The sequence below is a fragment of the Podarcis raffonei genome, chromosome 3 (assembly GCF_027172205.1).
Source record: "Podarcis raffonei isolate rPodRaf1 chromosome 3, rPodRaf1.pri, whole genome shotgun sequence".
NCBI lineage: Eukaryota > Metazoa > Chordata > Lepidosauria > Squamata > Lacertidae > Podarcis > Podarcis raffonei.
The window spans coordinates 102872628-102897481 of record NC_070604.1 but is presented as its reverse complement, the minus strand read 5'-3'; the positions used below and the strand labels follow the sequence as shown (position 1 = coordinate 102897481).

At 43.3% G+C, this 24854-nt stretch overlaps 1 protein-coding gene across 6 annotated transcripts in view; it reads left to right on the top strand.

Annotated features, from left to right (window-relative positions):
• The window catches only part of THADA (THADA armadillo repeat containing), a 158564-nt gene that overhangs the window by 17020 nt on the left and 116690 nt on the right, over positions 1 to 24854 (top strand). For 5 of the 6 annotated variants that reach the window (XR_008329722.1, XR_008329723.1, XM_053383336.1 and 2 more), the window contains exons 10-22: positions 344 to 564; positions 2881 to 3572; positions 4290 to 4441; positions 4541 to 4696; positions 4892 to 5014; positions 5831 to 5954; positions 11447 to 11598; positions 12238 to 12451; positions 13633 to 13768; positions 14819 to 14955; positions 15225 to 15371; positions 17680 to 17837; positions 19497 to 19606. Coding sequence is in view for 4 of the 6 variants with exons in the window: in XM_053383336.1 (XP_053239311.1) it covers positions 344 to 564; positions 2881 to 3572; positions 4290 to 4441; positions 4541 to 4696; positions 4892 to 5014; positions 5831 to 5954; positions 11447 to 11598; positions 12238 to 12451; positions 13633 to 13768; positions 14819 to 14955; positions 15225 to 15371; positions 17680 to 17837; positions 19497 to 19606 (2522 nt within the window). In the remaining 2 variants the exon portion in view is untranslated. The remainder of the gene's footprint in view (positions 1 to 343; positions 565 to 2880; positions 3573 to 4289; positions 4442 to 4540; positions 4697 to 4891; positions 5015 to 5830; positions 5955 to 11446; positions 11599 to 12237; positions 12452 to 13632; positions 13769 to 14818; positions 14956 to 15224; positions 15372 to 17679; positions 17838 to 19496; positions 19607 to 24854) is intronic. The other variant, XM_053383338.1, reaches the window with a different exon arrangement.

The window sequence follows — 24854 nt, the reverse complement described above, 5'->3', positions numbered from 1 at the left end:
TTATAATTTATGGTGGATAGGCATAACTACTTGTGCTTAATAGTGCCATGATGGAAAACATGCAAAGAATCATAGAATCGTAAAGTTGGAAGGGAGCCTGAGGATCATCTAGTCCAACCCCCTGCATTGCAGGAATATGCAGTTGTCCATCTTGGGATCGAACTTGGAACCTTGGCATCATCAGCACCAGGCTCTAACCAACTGAGCTATCCAGGCTGAAGCCCATTTACATGTTAGCAGCTAGTATTGTGCTTCCTTGCCGTTTTCTAAGGGTCTGGCAAAGCACAGTCTTATTTTTTTCTCCTCCACTGTGGTTTAATTAACACTGTATTGCCTTCTGCAGATCAGCGACTTGCTTTGTGGCTCCCTGAAGCATTCTGAGTTACCAGACTGGTTTGTGGACAGCTGTGGGAGTCTTTGCACTGCGGAGCTTTCTGACTCGGTCCTCCTTTTCCTCTGCCACGGAGCACTCGCTATGCTAGAGTGGAAGAATGGCAGCATGGACCAGAGTATGGAGAAGCTGCTCTTGGATATTGCCTTGACTTTGCTGACCTTGAGTACACGGTAAAACCACATTTTCACCCTGTGTAAAAACTACATTTTTACCATTGTGTTTTGTTTAGCTGCAACTTGGGTTCGCCCATTACTAGAGCTCAGGTTGCATTATAATATAAATTGTGAATAAAATGTGGTAAAAATATAACAGAGAATTGTAGAGATGGAAGGGACCATCACCTGGTCCAACCCCTTGCAATGCAGAAATCTTTTGCTCCACACTCCTGAGATTAAGAGTCTCATGCTGTACCGACTGAGCTATCCTAGCAGAACCTTAAATATCACCACCACAAGCCGGCCCAAATTGAAAGGCCTTGCAGTGTTTTGGAAGGGGACCTGGGTTTTGGCAAGTCTTTATAGGAAAAGAGGTCCAGTGCTGTGGGACAGCTGCAGCTGAATCTTTAACGCATGTTAGCTGAAGTGCTGAATTGTCCTAAATCTTTCACTTGGTCTGATTGTGGATCAAGGACTTTCTTCTTCTTCTTCAATTGGACAATGTGGATTCATGGGGAAATAAAAGGATTCATAGAGTTGGAAGGGAGCCTGAGGATCATCTCTCCAACCTGAATATGCAGCTGCCACCATACAGGATTAAACCTGCAACCTTGGCATTATCAGCACCATGCTCTAACCAACTGAGCTATCCTTGGGATTGATTTATTGGACCTCTTGGTGCTGCCATCTGTCCTAACTGAAAGCAGCCTGGATACCACAGCAGTGTGGTTTTCAGATGGTTACTGTATTTTTCCGTGTATAACATGCCCCCTTGTATAAGATGCCCCCTATTTTTGGGGACTCAAATTTAAGAAAATGTGAGGAGATGGCTATATTACCAGAGTTGTTGAGCTTTTTGAGGGACGGATTGACATGATTTGTTGAGCTTTCCTTTGGGGGGGGGATGCAGAAAATCACTAATTCGAATGACAAGTGCTAAGAATCGCTCATGTCGCAGAAGCTGGCAAGTGTCTGTCCGTTCGCAAACAACAGCCGGAAATCGAATGCCCATTTGCCACAGCAGCAGCCAATCCAAGGCAGCTCTTGTAGCAACCAATCACCTGCTCAGTTAACGCAGGAGCAGCCAATCCAAAGCAGCCCTTGCTGCAGCCAACAATCACCCACCAAATTGCTGCTTACAAGCTGCAACTTGTGGCTGCAACCAATCACCCGGTCCCCCAATCGCTGCCCGTGTATAAGGCGAGTCCCGTTTTTTAACATTATTTTTGAGTAAAAAAACCCCTTGTCTTATACATGGAAAAGTACAGTATCTCAGCTGCCTTGAATGCAGGAGAGGTAGCTGCCAAGGATCTTAACCCACATCTTTTCCTTCCTCTCCACAAGTAGAGAGTAGAGGAGATTGCCTCTCAGTAAGGGCAGAAGGGGAGCAGCCTGAGTAAGCAAAGGAACCCCTCTGATGCTTCACACCATGCAAGACTATGGCCTGCCTCAGGCAGAGGAAAGAGGCAAGGGTTCAGGACAGATCTCTAGCTGATGTTTACCTTATCCACCAGGAGGCTGCTGACTGCCTGTAGCCAAGACAAGCAGCTGCAGGGGTTTGTCCCCTGGAATGTGAGACGAGAGCATGGCCGAGATATGTTCGTGCTGTTTGTTGGATATATTGGTACTGCTTTCCCCTCCAGCAAGTACAGAGAGTGGGTGGGAGGGAAGTTTGAAGGAGATACCAGAGATTTGTCCCTAATCTGCTCCTTGGATTTTATACTATTTCCATTTTCGGGAGAATAAACTGTTTAAATGAGAAATGCACTCTGTATAGGGCCTAAGATAGCATGTTAGTGGTACACATAGAGCAGGGATGTCCAACAGGTCAGTTGCGATCTACTGGTAGATCCTTGCGAGGTTTTGGTAGATCGGTCGATCTCTGGCTCCCTTTCCTTAGCGTTGCTAAAACTGACTCCTTCCTTGCTCTGCCCTCTATTGTTGTTTGATCTCTGGAAGGGAAGACGAAGCTTTCTCTGTGTTACTGTTTCCATCCATAGTGATCTTTTTGTGAGTGACTTTACCCCTTTGTCCCTTGCCTTTAACTCCCTCCAAAATGGAAGTCCCCCCTAAGTTTTTTAACCCCTAAAAAAGGGTTTTTCTCCCCCCCAAAAAAGCTCAACAACTTTGAGCTGAACCCCCCAAAAACAGGGGTAGATCACTGCCAGTTCTTAATTCTAAAAGTAGATTGCAGTCTTTTGAGAGTTGGCCACCCCTGACATAGGGCTTTGTAACGTTGTGAAAATTGGCAAAGATTTGAGGATCAAAACCAATCCACTTTTAAAATACGGTAATCTTTCTCCATCCTGATACTCCGCTTCTCTCTTGAAGGCTTAAAGAATCTGTTATGGCGGCATCCTTGTCCAGAATTTTAGCTATCTGGACGGCTTCAGCGCTGGATGCTCTTCAGTCAGGTTCTGAAGACCTGAAGTGCAGCCTCAGTGGAAACTCGGGCACTATTGGAAAAATGCTGGATTATGTCTATGCTCACTGGGAGCACCCTCTTGATGCTGTTAGACACCAAACCAAACTGATATTTAGGAACATCCTCCGAATTCACCAGGCCTCAGCAAAAGGACCCATTGTAAAAGTGGACCCTTTCTTCTCGGGATTGATTGACAACTTGCTAAGTTTAGAATGGCACGTTAAAGGCAAATACTCATCACTTGGCTGTCTTGTTGAATGTGTGGGCGTTGAAAATATTCTGGCAATGGACAGGACAATTCCTGCGCAGATTTTGGGCGTCATGAGTGATCAGTCTTTTGCACCTTACGCAAGCGATTTGTTGGAAACCATGTTTGTGACCCACAAGAGACACCTTGAGTCCACACTGGAAGGGAACACCTGGATCGACAAATGGCACGAGGCGTGGGTGTCTCCCCTGCTGTCAATTTTGTGTGATGGGAATCCAGAGCAAGCCACCTACGTAACAGATTATTACTTACCCAAGCTGCTGAAGTGTAGCCCTGAAAGCTTGAACTACATGATTAAAATCCTTCATACATCAGCTGAATCTAACGTTGGTAAGATCAGACTTCATACCTTGTACTCCAGGTGTGTTTAAACTGGGCAGGTGGGTGGGGAATCCTGCTCTCCTCTTTGGCTTCTTTTGACAGGTATTTCTCTGCAGAGCAGAGGGGGGAGAGATTCTAGGATCCCAAATGCTCAGAGCACAGGTGACAAGAATCCATCTTGATGGCCAAGAACATAGTTTAGAAACCCCCTTTTTATGCCTTCACATAATTTTTCAATAGAGCAAAATAAATTTCGCCTTATATTGTCCTATGTATTTGCATAAAGCTTTCCTTGCTTCTTATCAGGGAGCTTTAATAACAATACGCAAACTAGTTTTTCTCCCAATTTTTGGTTTCCTATAGAAGGGCAATAATATTTTTTTTAAATTATTGTTGTACTGACTGGTTGATTGCTAGGTAAAATGTGTATCCTGAGAATTTAGAGAAGTAATTTAAAGCTGGTGGTGTTTAGGATACCTTTAGCAATATATTCTTATACCTAACATATTTTGATTTTTAGAGTGTTATTCTTAAGCAGCGGAGCTGAAAGTGGTGAGAAATTGCTGTTTTTGTAGCAGTATAAAAACAAAGGATTTCTTCTTGTTGTTGTTGTTGATTTATATGCCGTCCATCTGACTGGGTTGCCCCAGGCACTCTGGGTGGCTTCCAGCAAGTTAAAACATCAAACACAGTTAAACAATGAACATTAAAAACTTCTCTGTGCAGGATCTTGCAATACCAGAGGAGCACTTGGAGCTTTGATGGCATGCCTGAGAACAGCAAGAGCCCATGGACACTTAAAGTTTATAGATATGATGCACAGTGGTCTTGTATCCATTACCTGTATCAAACAAGGTTTAGTTCATCAACACGATCAGGTACAAATCTAAGTGTTTTGTGCATGTGTGCTTTTTAAGTTTTATATATATATATTACAGAGAAAAACTTCGTTAAAAACTTCCTTATTCTTTTAAAAGGTGCGAATAGACGCTTTAGGTTTGCTTTGCGAAAGTCACCGGAGCACAGAAATTATTTCCGCTGAAGAGATGCAACTAATTGAGTTTTTTATTAGCTACAACTTGAACAGCCAGTCTCCAGCTGTGAGGCAACAAATCTGTTCCCTGCTGAAAAAGGTAACCTTTAAGCATGAACTTGAAATTCCACATACGCCTCTTTAGAAGTTCTGTCCACCTTTGTGACAAATGTTCTCAAGCTCCATTACGTTTTGCCCTTGCTTTTTTAAAACATGAAATAAGTTGCGATGTCCGCTTCAATGTTTCTCGTTGCGTGGCATCATTGTACCGTATTTCTTTTTTCTTTTTCTAAAGTTGTTCTGCCGGGTACACGAGAGCTCCCAGACAGTTCATAAAATGCAGCAAACGAAGTCCAAGCAAGGCCTGGGCAAACATTCCGTTCCCTGGGATCCATTAAAGACTTTGCATCAGTACAAGGTATGTGTGCACAGAGTTTAAGAACTATGTGGCAATTTCCAAATATTGCAGTAGCCACAAAAGCGGAGAGTGCGATCCGTCTGTGGCAAAGGACAGTCTGAGACATGATGGGAAAGACGACATATGAAACTGCCTTTTACTGGCTCAGACCACAGTGACTGGCAGTAGATCTCCAAGTAGATTCCAATCATTGAGCCTAGGGCCTTGCTTGATACCGTTCTACCACTGTCTGTGGCCTGCCCTGAAATATCCTGCTTTCATGCCCTAATATCCAGGCAGCAAGGCAATCTGCTACTGGTGGGAATTTTCAGATTCTCACTGTCCCTGAAGTGCCACTAGGCATTGCAGCCAACTACCATTCAGCTAGACTTTGGACCCCTGGTGAAGCATGGTGCAGGCCACTTGGAGAGGGTAGAATCTACTTGAATGTTGAGGTGATCATAAGAAATAAGTAAGGAAAACTGGGAGAGGAAGAGATGTGGAATGTGGGAAGGATGGAAGTGTGGAAAAAAGATTGAGAACTTGTAAAAATATATTGGCTCATGGAGGTTGGTTTTTTGTTTTCTTGTTGTTGTTTTGTCCAGGAGGATATCCCTTTGGGGCTTGGCAAAACCCTGCCAGAAAGGGGTAACTAGAAACTGGGGCTATCTCATAGGTTGGGTAAAAGGATTGATGAAATTTGTTTAGTCAATGAGAATTTGTCAAGCATATATTTGAATTACAGCTCTGGGATTGGGTGGGTCAAAAATATCCCCAACCCCTTTCGAAGACAGTCTTCTATTTGATCTGCCTGTGGCTTCTATTTCCCATCCTTAGGATTTCATGTCCTCTGTCTGTGATATTCTTTTTGGAGCCCTGTTTCCTGGTTCGTCCCATCCAACCAGATTTACTGCACTGACTGTTTTGGGATTAATAGCTGAAACGTTTCCCGTATTAGAAGGTAAGCTGTCTTGAAAATGCGGTGGGGAAAGATTTTGTTAAATGTCTACGGTCAGGTTATATTATAACTGAATACAGTGGCTTTCCTCCCCTCGGTTGCCACCTGCTTTTTTTAACAAAAAAATGGAACAGTAGTAGAAGGAGTAATAACATTTTGTTTCAGAAGAGAAGTACTCCAGTACTTGGAGAGTGCCGCAGTTCAAGTGCCATATGGCTCATTCGCTCCTTGCTATTTGTCTTGATGTGAATGGGTAAAGCTTGGTGTATTGGAGTATCTTTTTTCCTGGACCTTGTCTTGCCAAATGCAAGGTGGTTCTTTTTAAACTAGATTCAGAGGCAATACAAGACACAAATGAGTGAGAAGATTGAAGATTTCATTCTAAACAGCAAGCAATATATACATACCAAGCAAGCACCTCAATCTGACACTTGGAAACCTTCAAGAAGCGGGGAAGCGATCCCCCAAGCGGCCTTCGTTTGCACGGCCCTGCAGCCATCTGTCTGTCCACGAGCTTCAAAGAACTCTGCCCAAAAACCATCTGATTTATAGCTAACTAGCCTGTTAGCCTAGGTGCCTTGCCCAACTAGCTATGTGCAGATTATTCATTAGCTAGCCACCTCTTCCCTGTTACGAAAAAGGAGCAATGCAGAAGCAAGCACCAGGTGGCTGGAATGGTAAACAGGATGTGGGTGTTATTGGATTTTACCGTGGGAACCAGGAACAGTTTGTAAAGTGCTCTGAGAGCCGGATGTTACCTCAGAGTGACACATGACCCTGTACTGGAAGTACATGGGTGGAGTTTATTCTCTCTCTGCAGCAGGGAAGCAGAGTGTGCAGACATGTTTCTCTGTACTGGTGAACGACAGGAATAAAGACATGTAAATATATTTCTGTCTGTCTCTTTCCCCCTCCCTGGGAGAGGAGTGGGGGAGGAGTGGTGTGTTCTCCGTCACGTTGAGGAGAATCGCCGAAGAGACCTCCCTTGATCTTGCCGGCAGGCGCTGCCAGGGGAGGTAAACAAGGATTCAAGCCGGGCACCTGGAGGGTGGCCAAATTCCTAAGAGCTGGAGGCTCTGACTTCTGGCTTGAATCCCGACAACTGGTAGCAGACCGATGGATATCTGATCTATGGGAATCTGCATGAGAGGTGAGAGGTCGATGAATCGTTGCCATCCTCTGCACCTAAGGAGATAAAGAAATGCGTCTGCCTGTAGCCAGAGGCTAAACAGAACAGACAGCTGGACACCGAGATGAGTGTGTTTCAAGGCAACGGAGCCTGAAAAAAAGGTATGCTGCATTTCGGGCAAGAGAGAATGAACGCAGAAAGATTTATTTTCTGGTTCACAAGCTGCGTAAGAAAAACAGCTCTGAAAGAGCAAGCTTGCATACCAGGAATTCCTGTGGTTTAGATAAGGAGTTCCGTCCTGAGCAGGTTGCTAGGCAACGTCTGCCAGTAACTGAATGGCCTAAAAAGAGCCTGGGAAATCGAAAATGTTTTGACTACCTTTTGCAGCTGTGGAAAACAGCGTGCAGATTGCCTGCCTGAGAAAGCAGAAAAACAGCCAAAGGTTTGCCTGCCTGTAAAAAGAAAATAAAAAAGCAGTAAACAGAAGAGAACTTTTGGAGTTTACTGGCTTGAAAAGTGAAAGCTGGCTTGAGATTGAGTGTGAAGCTGACCCTTGGATTCAGCGTGGATGCCAAGGAGGGGGGAGTGCCCCTGAGTGCCGTGGTTCTAGATGAACACAGCCGGCATGCTGCACTGGAAGAAAAGGACAGGGGGAGGGAGGAACGGAGTTCTAATTCCCCCACCGATGAGGCTACTGGAAAGGATGCTGTAGCTTTGAATGTTGTCCAGTGTTACAATTGCGGACAGGCTGGGCATCTTCAGCGGAACTGCAAGAAGCCACGTCAGCCAAAAGGAGCGAAGGGCCGCTCAGCAAAGCCTGAGGCGTCAGGCAAAGGTCGTACCAAGCCTATGGTGAAACCTGCAAAGGCTTTGATGGCGAAAGGAACCACGCCAGATGTTGGGAACGCGTTTATTATCGACACTGCAGCGACGGTTCATATGTCTCCACACAGAGGGCTCTTTTCAACGTTTAAGAAGCAAAGCTTCACTGTGACACAGGCCAATGGTCAGGAGCTAGAAGCGGCCGGCGTGGGCACTGTCTATCTTAAGAGTCTGGACTTGACAATAAACAATGTTTACTTGGTTCCTGAATTGAAGTTCAATCTGCTGAGTGTTTCGCAGATTGCAGAGAGAGGACTGAAACTGTCCTACGATGCTGAGAGCTGCGAGATCTACAAAGATGGAGAGTTATATCTTTCTGCCAAACAAAAGGATGGACTTTATTTGTTGACTTTTGCACAAAGTGATTACATGGAATGTAATTCATCTGTGTCTAACCTAGTTTCTCTTGCAGGTGTGAGCAAGAAGAAGACCGGGGTCAACAGAGCTTTTCAGCGGGTGTATGCTGATGTGATTGGTCCTCTAGAACCATCTAGAGGCAATGCAAGATATTATCTTGTGTGTGTGGATCATTTCTCTAACTATGTCTGGGTTTATGTGTTGAGAAAGCCAAAGGAAGCCTTGGAGAGGTTTCAGGAGTTTTGTGACAAAGTTAAGAGTATGCATGATGCTAACATTGATTGTCTATTCACAGACGAGAAGCAGATTTTTCTTTTACAGGATTTCCAGCGGTTCCTGCAGAAGAAGGGAATAAGACACAAGGTTTCTGTTTCAGCGGAAGCGTGGAACAGGGGTGTCTGTGTACGGGTGAACAGAGAATTGCAAAAGGGGATGGAAGCGCAATTGCTTAGTTCACATCTGCCACATGAGTACTGGGCCGAGTCTCTAATGTCGTTCTGTTATACGAAAATGAGAAAGGTTTCAAAAGAGTTGGGAAGTTCTCCTTTTGAGAAACTGTTCCACAGAAAACCTTCTGTTGCCCATTTCAAGGTTTTTGGGTCTCATGTGAGAACAGAAGCTCCAGGTGGAGTAAAGAATGCCAGAGGCATTTTTGTGGGGTATGAAAAGGGTCTCTACAGAGTAATTTTGTCTGAATCTGGTCAGGTGATTCTCACAAAATTTCTAGAGAGTGCTCCTGAACAGGAGAGAGTGATAGTTCACACATTTCCCACTGAGGACGATTCAGATGATGATGATTTCACTGATTTCAGCTGTACAGAAAGTGATGACACTGATAGCTCGGAGAGCTCAGTTGTCACAGTCATTGAGAGGAAATCTCACACAATAGATAGGCCTTCACAACTGAAGGATGAACCACTGTTTACCATTGGAACTAGTTCTCCAAAGAGTCCTGAGACTGGACCAGTGAGCAGAGAGGATCAGCACCTCATACGTAGGTCTGAGGGAGTTACAAAGGGTTAACCACCCAAGAGGTACTCAAAAGAGTTTGCTAACTTAGCTGTTGCATGTGTTGCTGTTGTAAACAACCGAGGACAGGTTGGAGCTGTGTCTAAGTCAGAGACAAAGACACAACAGAGAGTTGCTAGCCAAGGTAATGCAGATGCACTCATTCCTTGGAAACCAGACAACCAGAGAGGTACACTGGGGAAACCAGTGGCGGGGAGTTCCAAGGGTGGAACTGAAACAACAGGGGAGTGTTATGTGTATAACAACTGTTTGTTTTCTTCTCTGGATCATGCTTTGCTTGCTGCAACACGCATTGATTCTTTTGGGGGAGGATGTTACGAAAAAGGAGCAACGCAGAAGCAAGCACCAGGTGGCTGGAATGGTAAACAGGATGTGGGTGTTATTGGATTTTACCGTGGGAACCAGGAACAGTTTGTAAAGTGCTCTGAGAGCCGGATGTTACCTCAGAGTGACACATGACCCTGTACTGGAAGTACATGGGTGGAGTTTATTCTCTCTCTGCAGCAGGGAAGCAGAGTGTGCAGACATGTTTCTCTGTACTGGTGAACGACAGGAATAAAGACATGTAAATATATTTCTGTCTGTCTCTTTCCCCCTCCCTGGGAGAGGAGTGGGGGAGGAGTGGTGTGTTCTCCGTCACGTTGAGGAGAATCGCCGAAGAGACCTCCCTTGATCTTGCCGGCAGGCGCTGGCAGGGGAGGTAAACAAGGATTCAAGCCGGGCACCTGGAGGGTGGCCAAATTCCTAAGAGCTGGAGGCTCTGACTTCTGGCTTGAATCCCGACATTCCCATGCCGTACGTTCTCCAAACAATGTCTAACATCAGAAAAGGTAAAGGTACCCAGCACTGTTCCTTCCTTCTGCAGATTAGGGCTTCAAAGGCTGTTCTGAGGCAGGAAGAATACCCATGTCAGACCACTATCTCCTCGAAATACAGTTATCTTCCCGACACCCCTTGGTCTACATGAGTGGTTACCTCTTCCATGCTTAGCAAATCTGTTTCTCCTTCCCTCTCTGAATAATAACTCAAACATATAACATACACACTAGCAAAGCATGTACAGAACCCAGCAATATGGCATCCCTGCCGCATTTTGAATATCCATACCCCAATGAAATTATCAGCTCTTCATAAATATTTTAAAAATTACAAGCATCAAGTACGACGTTGCATGTATATGTGTGTGTTTTCACTGTGTTCCCATTTAAATTCCACTTGATAAGCAGCTTAATCTGGGCCTGGTTTCTGCATGCACATTCACAAAAAGCTGCCTTACATGGAGTCAGGCCATTGGTCCATCTCATTCAGTATTGTCTACACTGATTGGCAAGAGCTCTCCAGGGTTTAAAGCAGGGAACATTTCCAGACCTACCTGGAGACTCCAGGGATTGAACCTGGGCCCTTCTGCAGGCCAAGCAGGTGCCCTACCATTGAGCCCAGGGCCCTTCCCTGAATGTTTGGTTGGAATGTTGTAAAAAGGCAACAACCATGCATTCCTCTGCCTGGGGCGCCTACACGTTATGTATTTATATCTGTGAACCTGAATACAAAAAGTCAGGTGAGAATTGACAATACTGGGAAATTTGCTGCATGGTGATGTTTGCTGCAAGTTGTAACGTGGGATGCCAGCCTGCCTCTTTTGACTGGTTTATTCATCTTGCATGGCCTGTTTCCTGAGGAAACTTTCTGGCACGGCACTCCTTCCACCGTGATGACAATGATCACTTTAGGCTTCTCAATGCAGCAAGTAGCTCCAAAGGAAGAGCTCACCAGACGGGGAGGGAAATGCCACATACTTCATTTTTAAATCCTTCTGTTGCACAGGCTCTTCATGTTACGCTACCCTGTCTTCCCTTTTCTTCAGCCATACCAGGTCTCGTCTTTTTGTAAGAATGCAACCTGTCCTGTAAATTGAACCGCAAACTCTCCTAAACTATTTCCAATAAGTTAACGTTGAACTGTATGATTACTTCGTTTAATAATGCAATCAAGTGCTAAATATCTAAATGTAACAAAACAGAATACAACATTTTTCCTCTGTGACTTATAACAAAAACACCCTCTTTTGCATGTGTTCGTTGGGTATCCTTTGGAGCAGGCCAGAGCCAAGAACTGTTTCAGGTAGCGCAAGAGGTCAGCCTTCCTCGTCTTCAGACTCTACTCCACTGCTTTGCCAGCACTTTTGAGGAAATAAAGATCTTGGCATTTGATCTTCTGATGAAGCTTCATCCTGTCTTGCCTTATTTTCGGGTATGGATAAAGTTTATAAAAACAACACATTCCCAATTCTGTAATTGTTTTGCTTGTTGAATGCTTAAATGTTGGGTTGAAGGCTACTTCAGAGCTTACAGCGAGAAATGGGTTTGTTTACCAGTGTCCAACCCTTAAAAAGAAGAAGAAAGAAACATTCCTGTTGCACTGGAGCTGATATAGGAAAATGAGGGAGGGGACAAGCTTTTCATAGGTCGATACTAATGCATTGTTTGTCAACTAGTTTTCCTGGTGGACCAATTGGAAGCAGAATTAAAACAGGATGGGTCAGGACCCCCAAAATGGGGTTGCTCTTCCTTCTGTATGCCATATTTTATTTTATTTTGCCTCTGGGTTGGCAATTGAGTTAGGTGTTGGGACCATTCGTACAAATCAGCAGTTTGGATTTGGTCTTGAGACCCTTCCACATGTCTGAAGATTTTGGTACTGATATCTGTTTTAGTGGTTCCTGGTGGCCAGTCTGAAAAGTCCTTTTTACAGGAGATTTGTTTCTCCTCCTGCATAATAGCAACAATTCCCACCCTCCAAGTATATTTTAACAAGGGGTCTGGATTAGAACATAAATCAGTACAGTATTCAACAAACTTGTATTTTAAAGTGTTGAACTTTTTACTTTAGGATCCTCAGCAACTGCAGTTGTTGTTTCAAGTAGCGATGCAGCTCAGCACAAGTACCAAGCCTTACGACTGTGTAACAGCTTCCTATTTGCTGAACTTCTTAATACACCAGAAAGGCCTGCTGAAGACCTGCTTAAACAATCATCTACCTCTGAACACATTCCAGCCAGATGAGGATAAGTCTAGTGATCCAGTGGAGGAGAACACTTTGGCTGGTCAGTATTGAGCAGAAGAGGAAGTTTTATTCTCCCCAAAAGAAATCTCGTGTACATCTCTGAATGCTTTTGTTGTGACCATAGAAGACAGAGAAAGACAAAGAAAGAAAAAAGTAATATATTTTGAACTGGAAGTGCCCTAATATGGCTGTTTTCAAAACCTGATAAATGGTTCCCACCATAATTCAAAGCCTGTCACTAGGTGGGATCAGTTTGTTCACATGCACAGGGGCTGCGTTCAGTGTTAGCTTTGCACTAGCAGAAAGCAGTTATGCTCACGCAAGGTAAATCATGACCAATTTTTGGCTAGTTTCAGTGTCTAATATTAACATAGTCTTTCAAGGCACGTAGTAGAACTACTATTGGTATCAATGGTATGTCATACCCTTTTAAAGGGACGTGGGTGGCGCTGTGGTCTAAACCGCTGAGGCTCTTGGGCTTGCCGATTGGAAGATCAGTGGTTCGAATCCCATTGCTCTGTCCCAGCTTCTGCCAACCTAGCAGTTCGAAAGCACACAAGTGCAAGTAGATAAATAGGTACTGCTATGGCGGGAAGGTAAACGGCATTTCCGTGCACTCTGGTTTCTGTCACGGTGTCTTGTTGTGCCAGAAGTGGTTTAGTCATTCTGGCCGCATGACCCGGAAAGCTGTCTATGGACAAATGCCAGCTCTCTCGGCCTGAAAGCGAGATGAGCGCCACACCCCATGGTCGCCTTTGACTGGACTTAACCGTCCAGGGGTCCTTTACATTTTATCCTGTTATCTTATTGATCACATTCACTGCCTTTTTGAAAATATATTCAATGAATCAATTCCATTCCCACAGTGATTAAGAAGTTGCATGCTCCTTGCCTCAAATTATATCTGCCCTGCTCTTATGTCCTAACAGACAAAATTTTGCTCTTTAGTGTTGGCTATAGGAAAAACCTTCAAAATTATGTATTCCAGAACAAATCTTGTGGAAGCCAGTGGGAAAGATTGCATTGTGGCCCCCAAAAATGTGCATTGTGTTCAGTCCCTCTTCCTGTTCTTCTGTTTTCATGACCAACTTTTAAATTCAAAGGTGGCTCTCTCATGGCATCTAGTCTTCAACTGTCGGTTTATTATTAAAGAATTTGATTTTGTACAGAATACCATGACTATCACTTTGATTTCCGCCCTGTGTTTGTACTAATATATAGTTGTCAAAAGCTTGATGGTGAACCTTGAAGGAGAAATACGGCAAGCAGACAAGTCTTTACTTCAAGCGGCTACTTCATTTCCAATGTATGGCCGTGTACATTGTATAACAGCAGCTCTGCATCAGTTACCATTAAAGTGAGTAATATTGCCCCTGTGTGGTTATTAGGTTAGGGATTAAATAGCATGTGTAGGAAGGATAAGGTGGGGTGTACCAGCCCCAACCTCTATTGTCCATGTACCCGCCAGCTCCAGCTTGGGGCTGAATGGGGGTTCTAACCATGTTCTAAAGGCACTTAGATATCTCTCTGCAATCAGGAACATGGCAGGATCCTACCCCCTGCATCCCCCTATCGGCAGAACTTCTGATCTTTGTGTGTTTAGTGTGGAAGTCTGTGGGAAGGGAAAAAAAATAGTTATAAAAAGGAGAATTCCTGGATGCCAAGATCAAAGTTTAGGGCAAGTTCTCTTTGGTGAGAGAACCTCTGCAGAGATATAAAATCACAAAATATGCACAAAAGTATGGAAATATAGGCCATTAGACCTTTAAAATATGCCCTTGTGGATTCCAAAGCTTCCCTATTCTGCTAGCATAGAAAAAGACTACAAGTAACCATGCTTACTTACAAACTCTCCAAAGGTCAGATTTATGTGCTTTTCCATACAACTTTCAGAAAAAGTTGCACGGGCAGTAATACTTGGTTTAGTTACAGTGGCAAAAGTTCCTAAATTATTGGTATAGGAGCTCAAAAGTGGCTTGTATGAGCCATGCAGTCTGAGCTGCAGCAACTAGCTCAGACCTCCTTATGTGTTGAGCTGCTCTAGTAGACTGGAAAGCAACAGTAGGCTTGATCACCCATTTCCTCCCAAGGTAAGGGAAGTGGACATAGCTCAGGACAGCTTGCTTTATGGTATTAACCCCTTCATGCATCAATTAGTCTTTTGCATGTTGGTTATAGGAGGCTGGGTATCCCATAGTCTGAAGGGGGTTTCTACCTACATTCAGCAGAGCGTGCTTAGAAGCCTCCCCACAATCAGAAATTTTCGGAAGGCTATTCTAAGCTGCAGTATGAATTGTATGATTATAGTAAATAAATAAGAAGTATTAAAAATTATCATAAAGTTAATGTTGTTACTTTGTCACAATGAAATGTTTACTTTGAATTCCATGATTTTCTCTTCTTACAGTAATTTGACCCTGATTCCTGAATGGAAAGAGGTGGTGGCAAAGCTTATTCTGATGTCTTATGAGCTTTCTGCTGTAGTGTCTCCAGTAGTTCAGAGTTCATCCCCAGAAGGTCTTATTCCAATGGATACTGACTTGGGTAACCCATGAATATTTCTAAAAATCCTGGCATCTCTTGGTGCAGTAGTTTTATGTAGCTTGTTCTTTACCAAAACTGTCTTCAGCCTTCTTGCTGGTTCCTGTTATTATCTCTCAATAGTGGGGTTCACTGTGCCATTTGGTTGTTCAGGACATAGAACTGAAAATATCTCCTGAAGAGAGGTCCACTCTGTGTTTTGGAAATATTGATGAATCAACTGTTGGTTGGAAAGTCTTCATTTTTAAGCCAACTTTCTCTGTTCTCCATAGACAGTTCAGAGCGCTTGCAGTTGATTCTGCGTGAGATACAGCCACGTGATACGAACGATTATTTCAATGAAACAAAATTGTTCCAAGAGCGCTGCAGGCTAGACTGTACCAGTGAGGGAGTGGAAAACATTTGCACTGAAATTAGAGGTAATTTCAGGTGAACTCTGTGTGTGTGTGTGTGTTTGTGTACACATGCAAGGGAGAATGGTGGTGCTTGAGGTTAAGCATCTTTTTCGTGTCCCCACCTTTCTCTCTTTATGAAACAAAATGGCTTATAAATGGTCTCTGTTAGAAAAGCCCCTGCCCGCTGGATTAACTCTACTATTTTCGTCTGTTTTGGGAAATCCTTTTAAAAGTTGCTTTTCACATCAAAACCACTGGGTGGGGTAGTTGAATTTCACACACTTATAAATGGCCTCCGTTGGGACTTTAATTTCAAAACAAGTAAAATGCTGGGAATGCTGAGGTAAAAATCCATCTATGCCATATGAAGTAAATTTTTTAAAATTATTTCCCCTCCCTTTAATTCCTCCAGTTTCATATTCATGCATGTAATTTTTAATAGCAATAGATGGATTGGTTGAAAAACAGATTGTTTCTCCTTTTTAAAAGTCTTTTAACTGAATATCTGCATTTTTAGTACTTTGGGCCAACACACCTCCTGTAGCCAATCTTATTTGTGCGTCCCATTGGTGAGGTCTGACTTTACATCATATTTTATATATATATATATAATTTATTAAAAATTATATACTGCTCCATTATAGAAAACCTCAAAGTGATTATGACATATTTTTGCTGATGTAGCAGTGATCTCTTCAGCTGCCCCAAAACAACACACAGTGGTGTCCTGTCTATGTTAAACTTATTCCCACATTGTTTCATTGCCCTGGTCCACTGAGAGGAAATGAAACGGGTGAAAACAGGTGTGTATATGGTTTTTTAGATCTTGCCCTGCACATGGAAAAGGATGCTGCAGGAGACAGATAAATCTCTGTATCTAGTGCCAGGGTTTTTGTGTGTGTGATGCTAAACAGACTGTAAAACTGGGACGATGCTGATCACCTGTTCAGAAAGGGGACTGGCTTCAGGAAGCCAAGGAGATCTCTAATGTGAGGCCTGGGAGCCTAATCAACTGTTTGGCAAGAGAAGCTGAAGGCCTTCGGAGCAATGACATGTTGCCTGCTTTCATTGTCTAAGATCCTATGCCATAGAGTCATAGAATTGTAGAGTTAGAAAGGACCCTGAGGATCATCTATTCCAATGCCCTGCAGTGCAAGAATATGCAGCTGCTCCATAGGGGGATCGAACCTGCGACCTTGGCGTTATTATTCATGACTTCTCTCGCTGTACTGACTTAGAACCTATAACAACAACAACAACAACAACAACTTATTATTTATACCCTGCCCATTCGGCTGAGTTTCCCCAGCCACTCTGGGCGGCTCCCAATTGAGTATTAAAAACAATACAGCATTAAATATTAAAAACTTCCCTAAACAGGGCTGCCTTCAGATGTCTTTTAAAAATAGGATAGCTGCTTATTTTCTTGACATCTGATGGGAGGGCATTCCACAGGGCGGGCGCCACTACCGAGAAGGTCCTCTGTCTGGTTCCCTGTAACCTCACTTCTCGCATTGAGGGAACTGCCAGAAGGCCCTCAGCGCTGGATCTCAGTGTCTGGGCTGAACAATGGGGTGGAGACGCTTCTTCAAGTATAAAGGACCGAGGCTGTTTAGGGCTTTAAAGGTCAGCACCAACACTTTGAATTGTGCTTGGGAACGTACTGGGAGCCAATGCAGATCTCTCAGGACCGGTGCTATGTGGTCCCGGTGACCACTCCCAGTCACCAGTCTAGCTGCCACATTCTGGATTAATTGCAGTTTCTAGGTCACCATCAAAGGTAGCCCCACATAGAGCGCGTTGCAGTAGTCCAAGCAGGAGATAACTAGAGCATGCACCACTCTGGCAAGACAGTCTGCGGGCAGGTAGGGCCTCAGCCTTCATAACCTAGACATAAAATGCCAGCAACACATGCTCCTATCAAGATGGTTTCAAATTCTGGCCTTGGGGAATCTAGTAACATAGGAAGCTGTCTCAGATTGACTCAGACCATTGGTCCATCAAGCTCAGTATTGCCTTGGCTTAAGTGGACAGCAGTGGCCGTCCAGGGTTTCAGGCAGGAATTGTTTCCATCCGTGCCTATTTACTTTATTTAACAAAATATATACACTGCTTACTAGAACGAAAGGTCTCTTAAGCGGTTTACAGTAGGCATTGTAAAAACATTCCTTTAAAAAATAAATAACATTGAAATATTTTTTTAAATGTAATCCGTCATTTTAAAACAGTGGTATACTGAAATTGTGTGTCAAAATTGAATGCCTGGGTTGCCTTGCTGGAACAGAAGTCTTTAGCTGTCTCTACATATATCCATTATACTTATTTGTTTAAGATGAAGAACAGCAGACATGTGACGTAACAGCTCAGATGGTGCTGGTTTGTTGCTGGCGAAGTATGAAGGAAATATCATTACTTTTAGGCAAGTTGTGTCAGCTGCTGCCTTTACAGGCGCTTCCCAATTGTCCGGATGCACTGATAACAGTACAGCAGGTAAGACAATTTAATATTCTATGGTTTGAAATCTTCTGTCCTTGGAACTGTATATGAAGTATTGGAATGAATTACTGTTGGCCTTTTGTCTATCACATCTTTCTTTTTATCCTGTCTTGCTGTTTTCCAAATAATGCTGACGTTTTATGGACAGACACGTGGGCGGGGGGGAAAGGTGTTGGCTAGATGTTAACAGCAGCTGTGCTTACTTTAAATTTCAGATTCTTTTAATTGGTTCACTTCTCTATAATTTGGCATTGAGAAGTAGCTCAAAGGATTGTTTTAAGAGACAAAAATATTCAGGGGAGATTCGTGACTGCTTATACCAGGGAGCAATTTTGAATAAAACAGTGCTTTAGCACTGCAAATTGTTTACTGATTTTCCATTTAGGTACATTTAATTACTGTTTACACTGATTACCAGTTACGATACAGTATTCTCATAGGTGAGCATTTTAGAAAGGGCGCTTTCAAGTGTAATCTGAAGTTGCTATTCAGGCCATCCATACTTGGGGAGTCTTCCATTTATTTAATGGAGGGGGGCAGTCATATATCTATCCATTAAAGATTGAGAATTCATTTAACTGGCTTCAGCTTCACTTCCACTTATATGTTTCTCATTTGGCAAACGGCAAGGTGAGAGCCGATGAAATTGCCATTTTAGTATAGCTTTTATGGTCTGTAATTTTCGACAGCAAACACATTGATGGATTGAGGGTATCGTGTTCCCCACAGGCTGGATGACAGAATTATGCCCATTCAGGGCTGCTTTTCTAACGCCCCCCTCCCTTTTTTTAAAACCTCACGGAGGCTAGCACACCATCTGGGACTGTTCAAGAGAACGGACTACAGTGTTTACAAGAAATTAGCTTACCACAAGTATTTCATTTGGAAATATTTTGGATTTATTAGATTTCTGGGTTTAATTGATGACCTTTTCCCTTTCCCATATGGTTTCAACCAGACCAGTTTCCATCTTGGCAGTCTGATATACACAACATGCTTTCCTCCCCTTCTGTCAGCCTTTCTCAGGAGGCTGGAGGTGGGGGGAACTGGGAGGTCAAATCCTGCTCCTGCAAAGGCATTGCCATTGTTTTAAACTTCAACCAGCTACTTGAAAGGGTACTGGTGACCAACTGCTTAGTGTATCCCTTGCTTTTTGGCCATCCTATGTGCAGGGAAGTAGTGCTAATATTTTTATTTGCACGTTGTCTCCAGCAGATGTTTTCATCTGGCTGAGAGCTCTGCTTGGACCTCTTACAAGGCCCAGGGAGTGTGGAGTCATCAACAATGTACCTCCACCATCGGAATGGTTCCCCACCCCTGACTTATGGCATGATCGGGATCACGCCTGCCCTCCTTGTGTTTACACATTGAGGACAGATGGCACGGGCGTGAGCTACTGGCTAACCAGCCCTCTAAAGTTTAAAAAGCAGCTTTTAACAACTAATGCATGCAAGCAATGCTAAGAGTTGCTGTCAGGAGAAACAGTGCAGTTGATTTACCTAAGTAAACTCGGGAGCATACCATAGGTTTCAATGGGGCTATGTAAACAATTGCATTGGCTCTGTCTGCGATACCATTCTTCTTAGCTTGTCAAAAGTACTTGTGTGTAAAATCTTTGCAGCTTGCTTAAGAAAATCCAAACCGTTTTTCTAGGTGAAAGAGATTGGGGAGTATTTCAAGCATCACCTTCTGAAGTCAAGGCACAGAGGGGCGTTTGAGTTGGCGTACGCCGGTTTTGTAAAGCTCACTGAAGTACTCTCAAGGTAAACTGCACCAAAAGTCACTCTCTTCTGTAGCATTCAAGCTTTTGTGCAGGCAGGAAGTCACTTACCTGGATATGAACTTGCTTTTTCATGGAGTGTACGATAGTTTTAGCTCCTCCCTGCACACCCAAATATCATATTACCTAACCAAGACCTCAACATTTCCTTGGCTCTCTGTTCCTTGATATACCTGCTTTCTGGTGACTAAAACCAATCCAAAGCAGGTAGTCTTGCAGTACTTCCAAAATATTCTGAAAGGAAGAATGTGTTTCTCTTAATTCATGTTGGGAAACCTGTGGCCCTCCAGATGTTAGACTCCTAATCATTTGCCATGTTGTCTGAGGCTTATGGAAGTTGGGATCCAACAATTTCAGAGGACCACTGGTTGCCCATTCCATGCTCTGAGGTAATTTCATAAATGTGAAGCAGCTGTCCCTGCTTGAACATCTCCCTCACTCTGCCTACAGCGTATCTTACTTATTAAACCTTTCCACAAAAATACTCAAAAGACAGCTTACCAAAAAATGTGCAGGCCGTATAATACAAGAGCCACTAACTTTTAGCTTTCCAGATGTTTCTGAACTACATCTTTTATTGTCCTTGACTATTGGTTATGCGGGCAGTTGCGTGATTTAAATGCAGAAGGGTGTTCTGGTGAGTGGCGAACCCATCCCTCAAGCAGTTTCTCTCTTCAGCTCCTTCCCCACACCCCAAAGCTGTTTTTCCTTCACTTCTGGTATTGGAGCATAAATGGAAGAAAAATGATACCTGATGTCAGGAGATGGACTACAGGGAGTAAAGCAATGGCTCTGAGCAGAGTTCATCATCCTTTGTCTGTGCCATTTTCCTAAGCCTGACAAATGTTTATGTTCAAGTAACTTCAGAAAAAACAAAACTGCTGTCCAGCCTAGTAAATGCTGAGATTTTGAGGAAACGTGGAATAAATTCTCTTCCCCACCCCCCTCTCCTTTTGAAAATGAGTAATACATTTACAGCTTTCAGAAAAAAGAAAAAAGTTTTGCTTGGAAATTCTCGCTGCTTTTCATTGGCTGATGTATAAATCTGATAATTTATAAAGGTGTACAAAGGCCGACTTACACCCGCTATGATGAATCGTATTTTTCCATTTCATTTTAATTAGTTCTCCCACATAAGAACTAAGCAAAGTCAACTTCATTTGGGTGCAGTCCACGCTGTCAGGGCTGAGCCATTGGCCACTGTCGGAAGGGAGTGAGGAGTTGGGCTGGGGAATCAGAGGGAAGGAGCTAGCCAGGAATCGGAGCCAAAGAACATAGAAGCACACCAGAGCCAGGAAAACTGTTGTTGCTCGGGCAAAGTCCCATCTCAAACAGGAAGCCTTCTATAGTGCTTCCTGTCTTGTGGGACCTAGTGGAGAACTTGGATTGGTATGGTCAGCCCAGAATCTGAGAACTCTTCAGAGCTGTATGTCCATTTCTCCAGTGATCACCTGAGGCAGTTGCACTCATAGCCTAGGGTTTTTTTCCTGTTAGCCATAGCATGTATTAACTCTTGTACGCCTCATGTTGACATTATAATGACTACCGTATTTTTTGCTCTATAAGACTCACTTTCCCCCTCCTAAATAGTAAGGGGAAATGTGTGTGCATCTTATGGAGCGAATGCAGGCTGTGCAGCTATCCCAGAAGCCATAACAGCAAGAGGGATTGCTGCTTTCACTGTGCAGCGATCCCTCTTGCTGTTCTGGCTTCTGAGATTCAGAATATTTTTTTTCTTGTTTTCCTCCTCCAAAAACTAGGTGCATCTTGTGGTCTGGTGCGTCTTACAGAGCGAAAAATACGGTACATTAGGGAAATAATTTCCTGGGTTGCTTTTATCTTTATAATAATGATTTATTATTTATACCCCACCCATCTAGCTGGGTTTCCCCAGCCACTCTGGGCGGCTCCCAACAGAATATTAAAAACACGATAAAACATTAAAAACTTCCCTAAACAGGGGAAGAATGTCTTCTAAAAGTCAGATAGTTTTTTATTTTCTTGACATCTGATGGGAGGGCGTTCCACAGGGCGGGTGCCACTACCAAGAAGGCCCTCTGCCTGGTTCCCTGTAACCTCATTACTCACAGTGAGGAAGCCAGCAGAAGGTCCTTGGTGCTGGACCTCAGTGTCCGGGGAGAATGATGGGTGTGGAGATGCTCTTTCAGGTATACTGGGCTGAGGCCGTTTAGGGCTTTAAACAGGCATAGGCAAACTCCGGCCCTCCAGATGTTTTGGGACTACAATTCCCATCATCCCTGACCACTGGTCCTGTTAGCTAGGGATGATGGGAATTGTAGTCCCAAACATCTGGAGGGCCGGAGTTTGCCTATGCCTGGCTTTAAATCTTGAGGTAGGAAATCTTGAGATAGGGAACATGATTCACTAGTTTTTAAACCACCAGTCATACTGTGAACAAATGCTATTGGACATTAAAAGGCGTTGTGGGATTTCTATATACAATGCTGGTCTCTTGCAGCAACTAAGATTTTATGAGCTGGTGTTTCAGATTTCATCCCCTCTGTGAGTGGTGAACATCTGTCCATCAGTTTCACATGCGCACCCCCCCCAAAGCAATATTGGAATAATGCTATAGATAATACTGGTATCTTATGTGGTTGTGGCAAGAGAGAAGATGCAAAAATGGCTGAGTGCTGAACACTTAACTACTGTTACTAGCAAAAATTGAGGCGACCTACCATAGAGGCCTTCTAGAAGAATATACTGTTTGGGTTGTATCCGACTGAGCCATGTTCATAGACCCACTGAAATAAATAGGATTGATCCTAACCATTGATTTCAGTGGGTTATGACTTAAGTTGGATGCAATCCTTTATTTTCTTCAATTATTATTGTATTATTTGTAAAGATAACACATGAGGAAACTTGTTGCCCGTGACTGAATTTATGTCTGAAATAATATCCCATTGAGAAGCCAACCAGTTTTGCTCATTGATGAATAACATTGTACATTCTGTTTTATACTGTATGCCCACAGATAAAGTGCCATTTTAATTACATTGCAAAATTAAGTTACCTTTAGCACATTGTTGGTTTATTTGGGGGGGGGGAGTGTACAGCTGTGTGGCAAAAGGTACAGATTATGTGGGACATTTATTGTATTCTCTGAAAATGCCTGGAGTCGCTTCTCCGCCTGCACAGGAGATTGTTTAAACTGGCAAGAGGAAAAGTAAATCAGAGAAAACCACAAAAGCCATTTGCTGAATTAGAACCAGAGCAACTTACACATTGGCGAGCTGTGTGATGTTTTAATTAGAGGTTTTGGAGATTAAGTATGATAAAATTAGTCGCTTGTTCCATCTGATAGAGATCAGGAGTCAGCATGGGCAAAGACATGCTTGAGTTAGTGACTGCCATTGCAATGTTGAAAAGCTCTTTCCCCTCACTTGCCACTTGCTTCTCATGGAAACAACTTTTCAGCCTTCCCAGAGGGTTGTGCTATTGCCAAGTCAAAGGGAGTAGCCTCTTCCCTTTTCAAAGTCAACAGTTCTTACTTGTTTTTACTACTTCGGGACTACCAGAGTTTTGCTTGCACAAAAATGTGGGAGCTGTAGCGGGTGACCTGAAAGGCTTGTATTACTTCTGGCATCATCAAAGCAGCACAACGTCGTGGTGCTAAGGATTTGTCAGATTGCATTTCTGTATATTTTTCCTCTTTCTGCTAGTCCCAGCGGGAGGGAGCTTCATGTTTGTTCAAAGATGAGCCCAACAACTTTTGCTTTCAGCTACGTGGTAGCTTGGCTATATTTTTGTATTACTTTCTTGGTGAATTCCAAGCAAGACCTAGAGCTGGCTTGCAGGCCATGCTAACCAGCCATGGGATAATCGTGAACATACCTCCCCCCACCGCTTTTATACAGCTTCCTCCCTCCCCTGCAGATGCCGTTTGTGGCATGAGCAAGGCCTAGAATGGCTTGCTGTGTGAACCAGAATCACGGTTTGTTTCAAATGAGTGGTAAGCCAGTAATAAACCAAGATGAGTGAACAATCAATTGATGTACGTTACAAGATTTTTGAGTTCATATATCTGTGCGCGTGTGTGTCTTGGTGAAGAGAGAGAGGAATAATAATAATAATAATAATAATAATAATAATAATAATAATAAATTTATTATTTATACCTCGCCCATCTGGCTGGGCTTCCCCAGCCACTCTGGGCGGCTTTCAACAAAATAATAAAATACAGTAATGCATCAAACATTAAAAGCGTCCCTGAACAGGACTGCCTTCAGATGTCTTCTAAAAGTCTGGTAGTTGTTCTCTTTGACATCTGGTGGGAGGGCATTCCACAGGGCGGGTGCCACTACTGAGAAGGCCCTCTGCCTGGTTCTCCGTAACTTGGCTTCTCACAGTGAGGGAACTGCCAGAAGGCCCTTGGCGCTAGACCGAGGAAATATTATGAAAAAGAAATGGCTATCATTCAAGGCACCCCAGGGTGCCACAGCACACTGGGCTAAACTGTGTTTGGCTGTGTTTGAACGTCATGCTGGTTTGTAATGTTTTTGTATATTTTCTGTTATGCTTACAGCGCACATGCAGTAGGCTGCTTAATTAATTGACCCAGGATGCATGCACGGCAGCTTACAAAAGAAAAATAAAATAGTTAAAATATAAAGAACACATGAAGCAAAGCTAGTCTAAATGGCAGCAGATAAAAACAAATCCAGAAAAGTAGATTAAAAACAAAAGTCACAAACCCAAAGGGCACTGCAAGAAAGAAGTCTTCAGTAAGCATCTGAATGGTTAAGGAGAAAGGGAGCAACAGATCTCAGTGGAGAGGATATTTCCACCATCTCTGTGCCACCACCAAAAAGGCCCTGTCATGGAGGGGAGGGAGAAGAACAGGGCGAGATGCAGTTCTAGGATAGATCTCTGTACAGAAATTTTGCCTATGGTTATACAAATCAATTTCATTGCACCATCTGAATATGAAATTCGCTAATATAGCACTTTTAGTATCCACAAATTTAATTTAAAAAACTTTAGATGCTGACTTCTTCTAAGTTGTTACATCATGAACGTGTCTTTAAAAGTTTAAATACTTATCCCAAACTCCATACTAAAGCCAGATGCGTTGCAATTTTGTCTTACTCAGTTGCTTAAAATCTCTTAACAGGTATATCAGTATTGTAGTTCCAAAGCAAGGTAGTTCTATATCACTCACAGTTTATTGCTCTTCATAATATTAAGGAAACCCCCACCCCACCCCA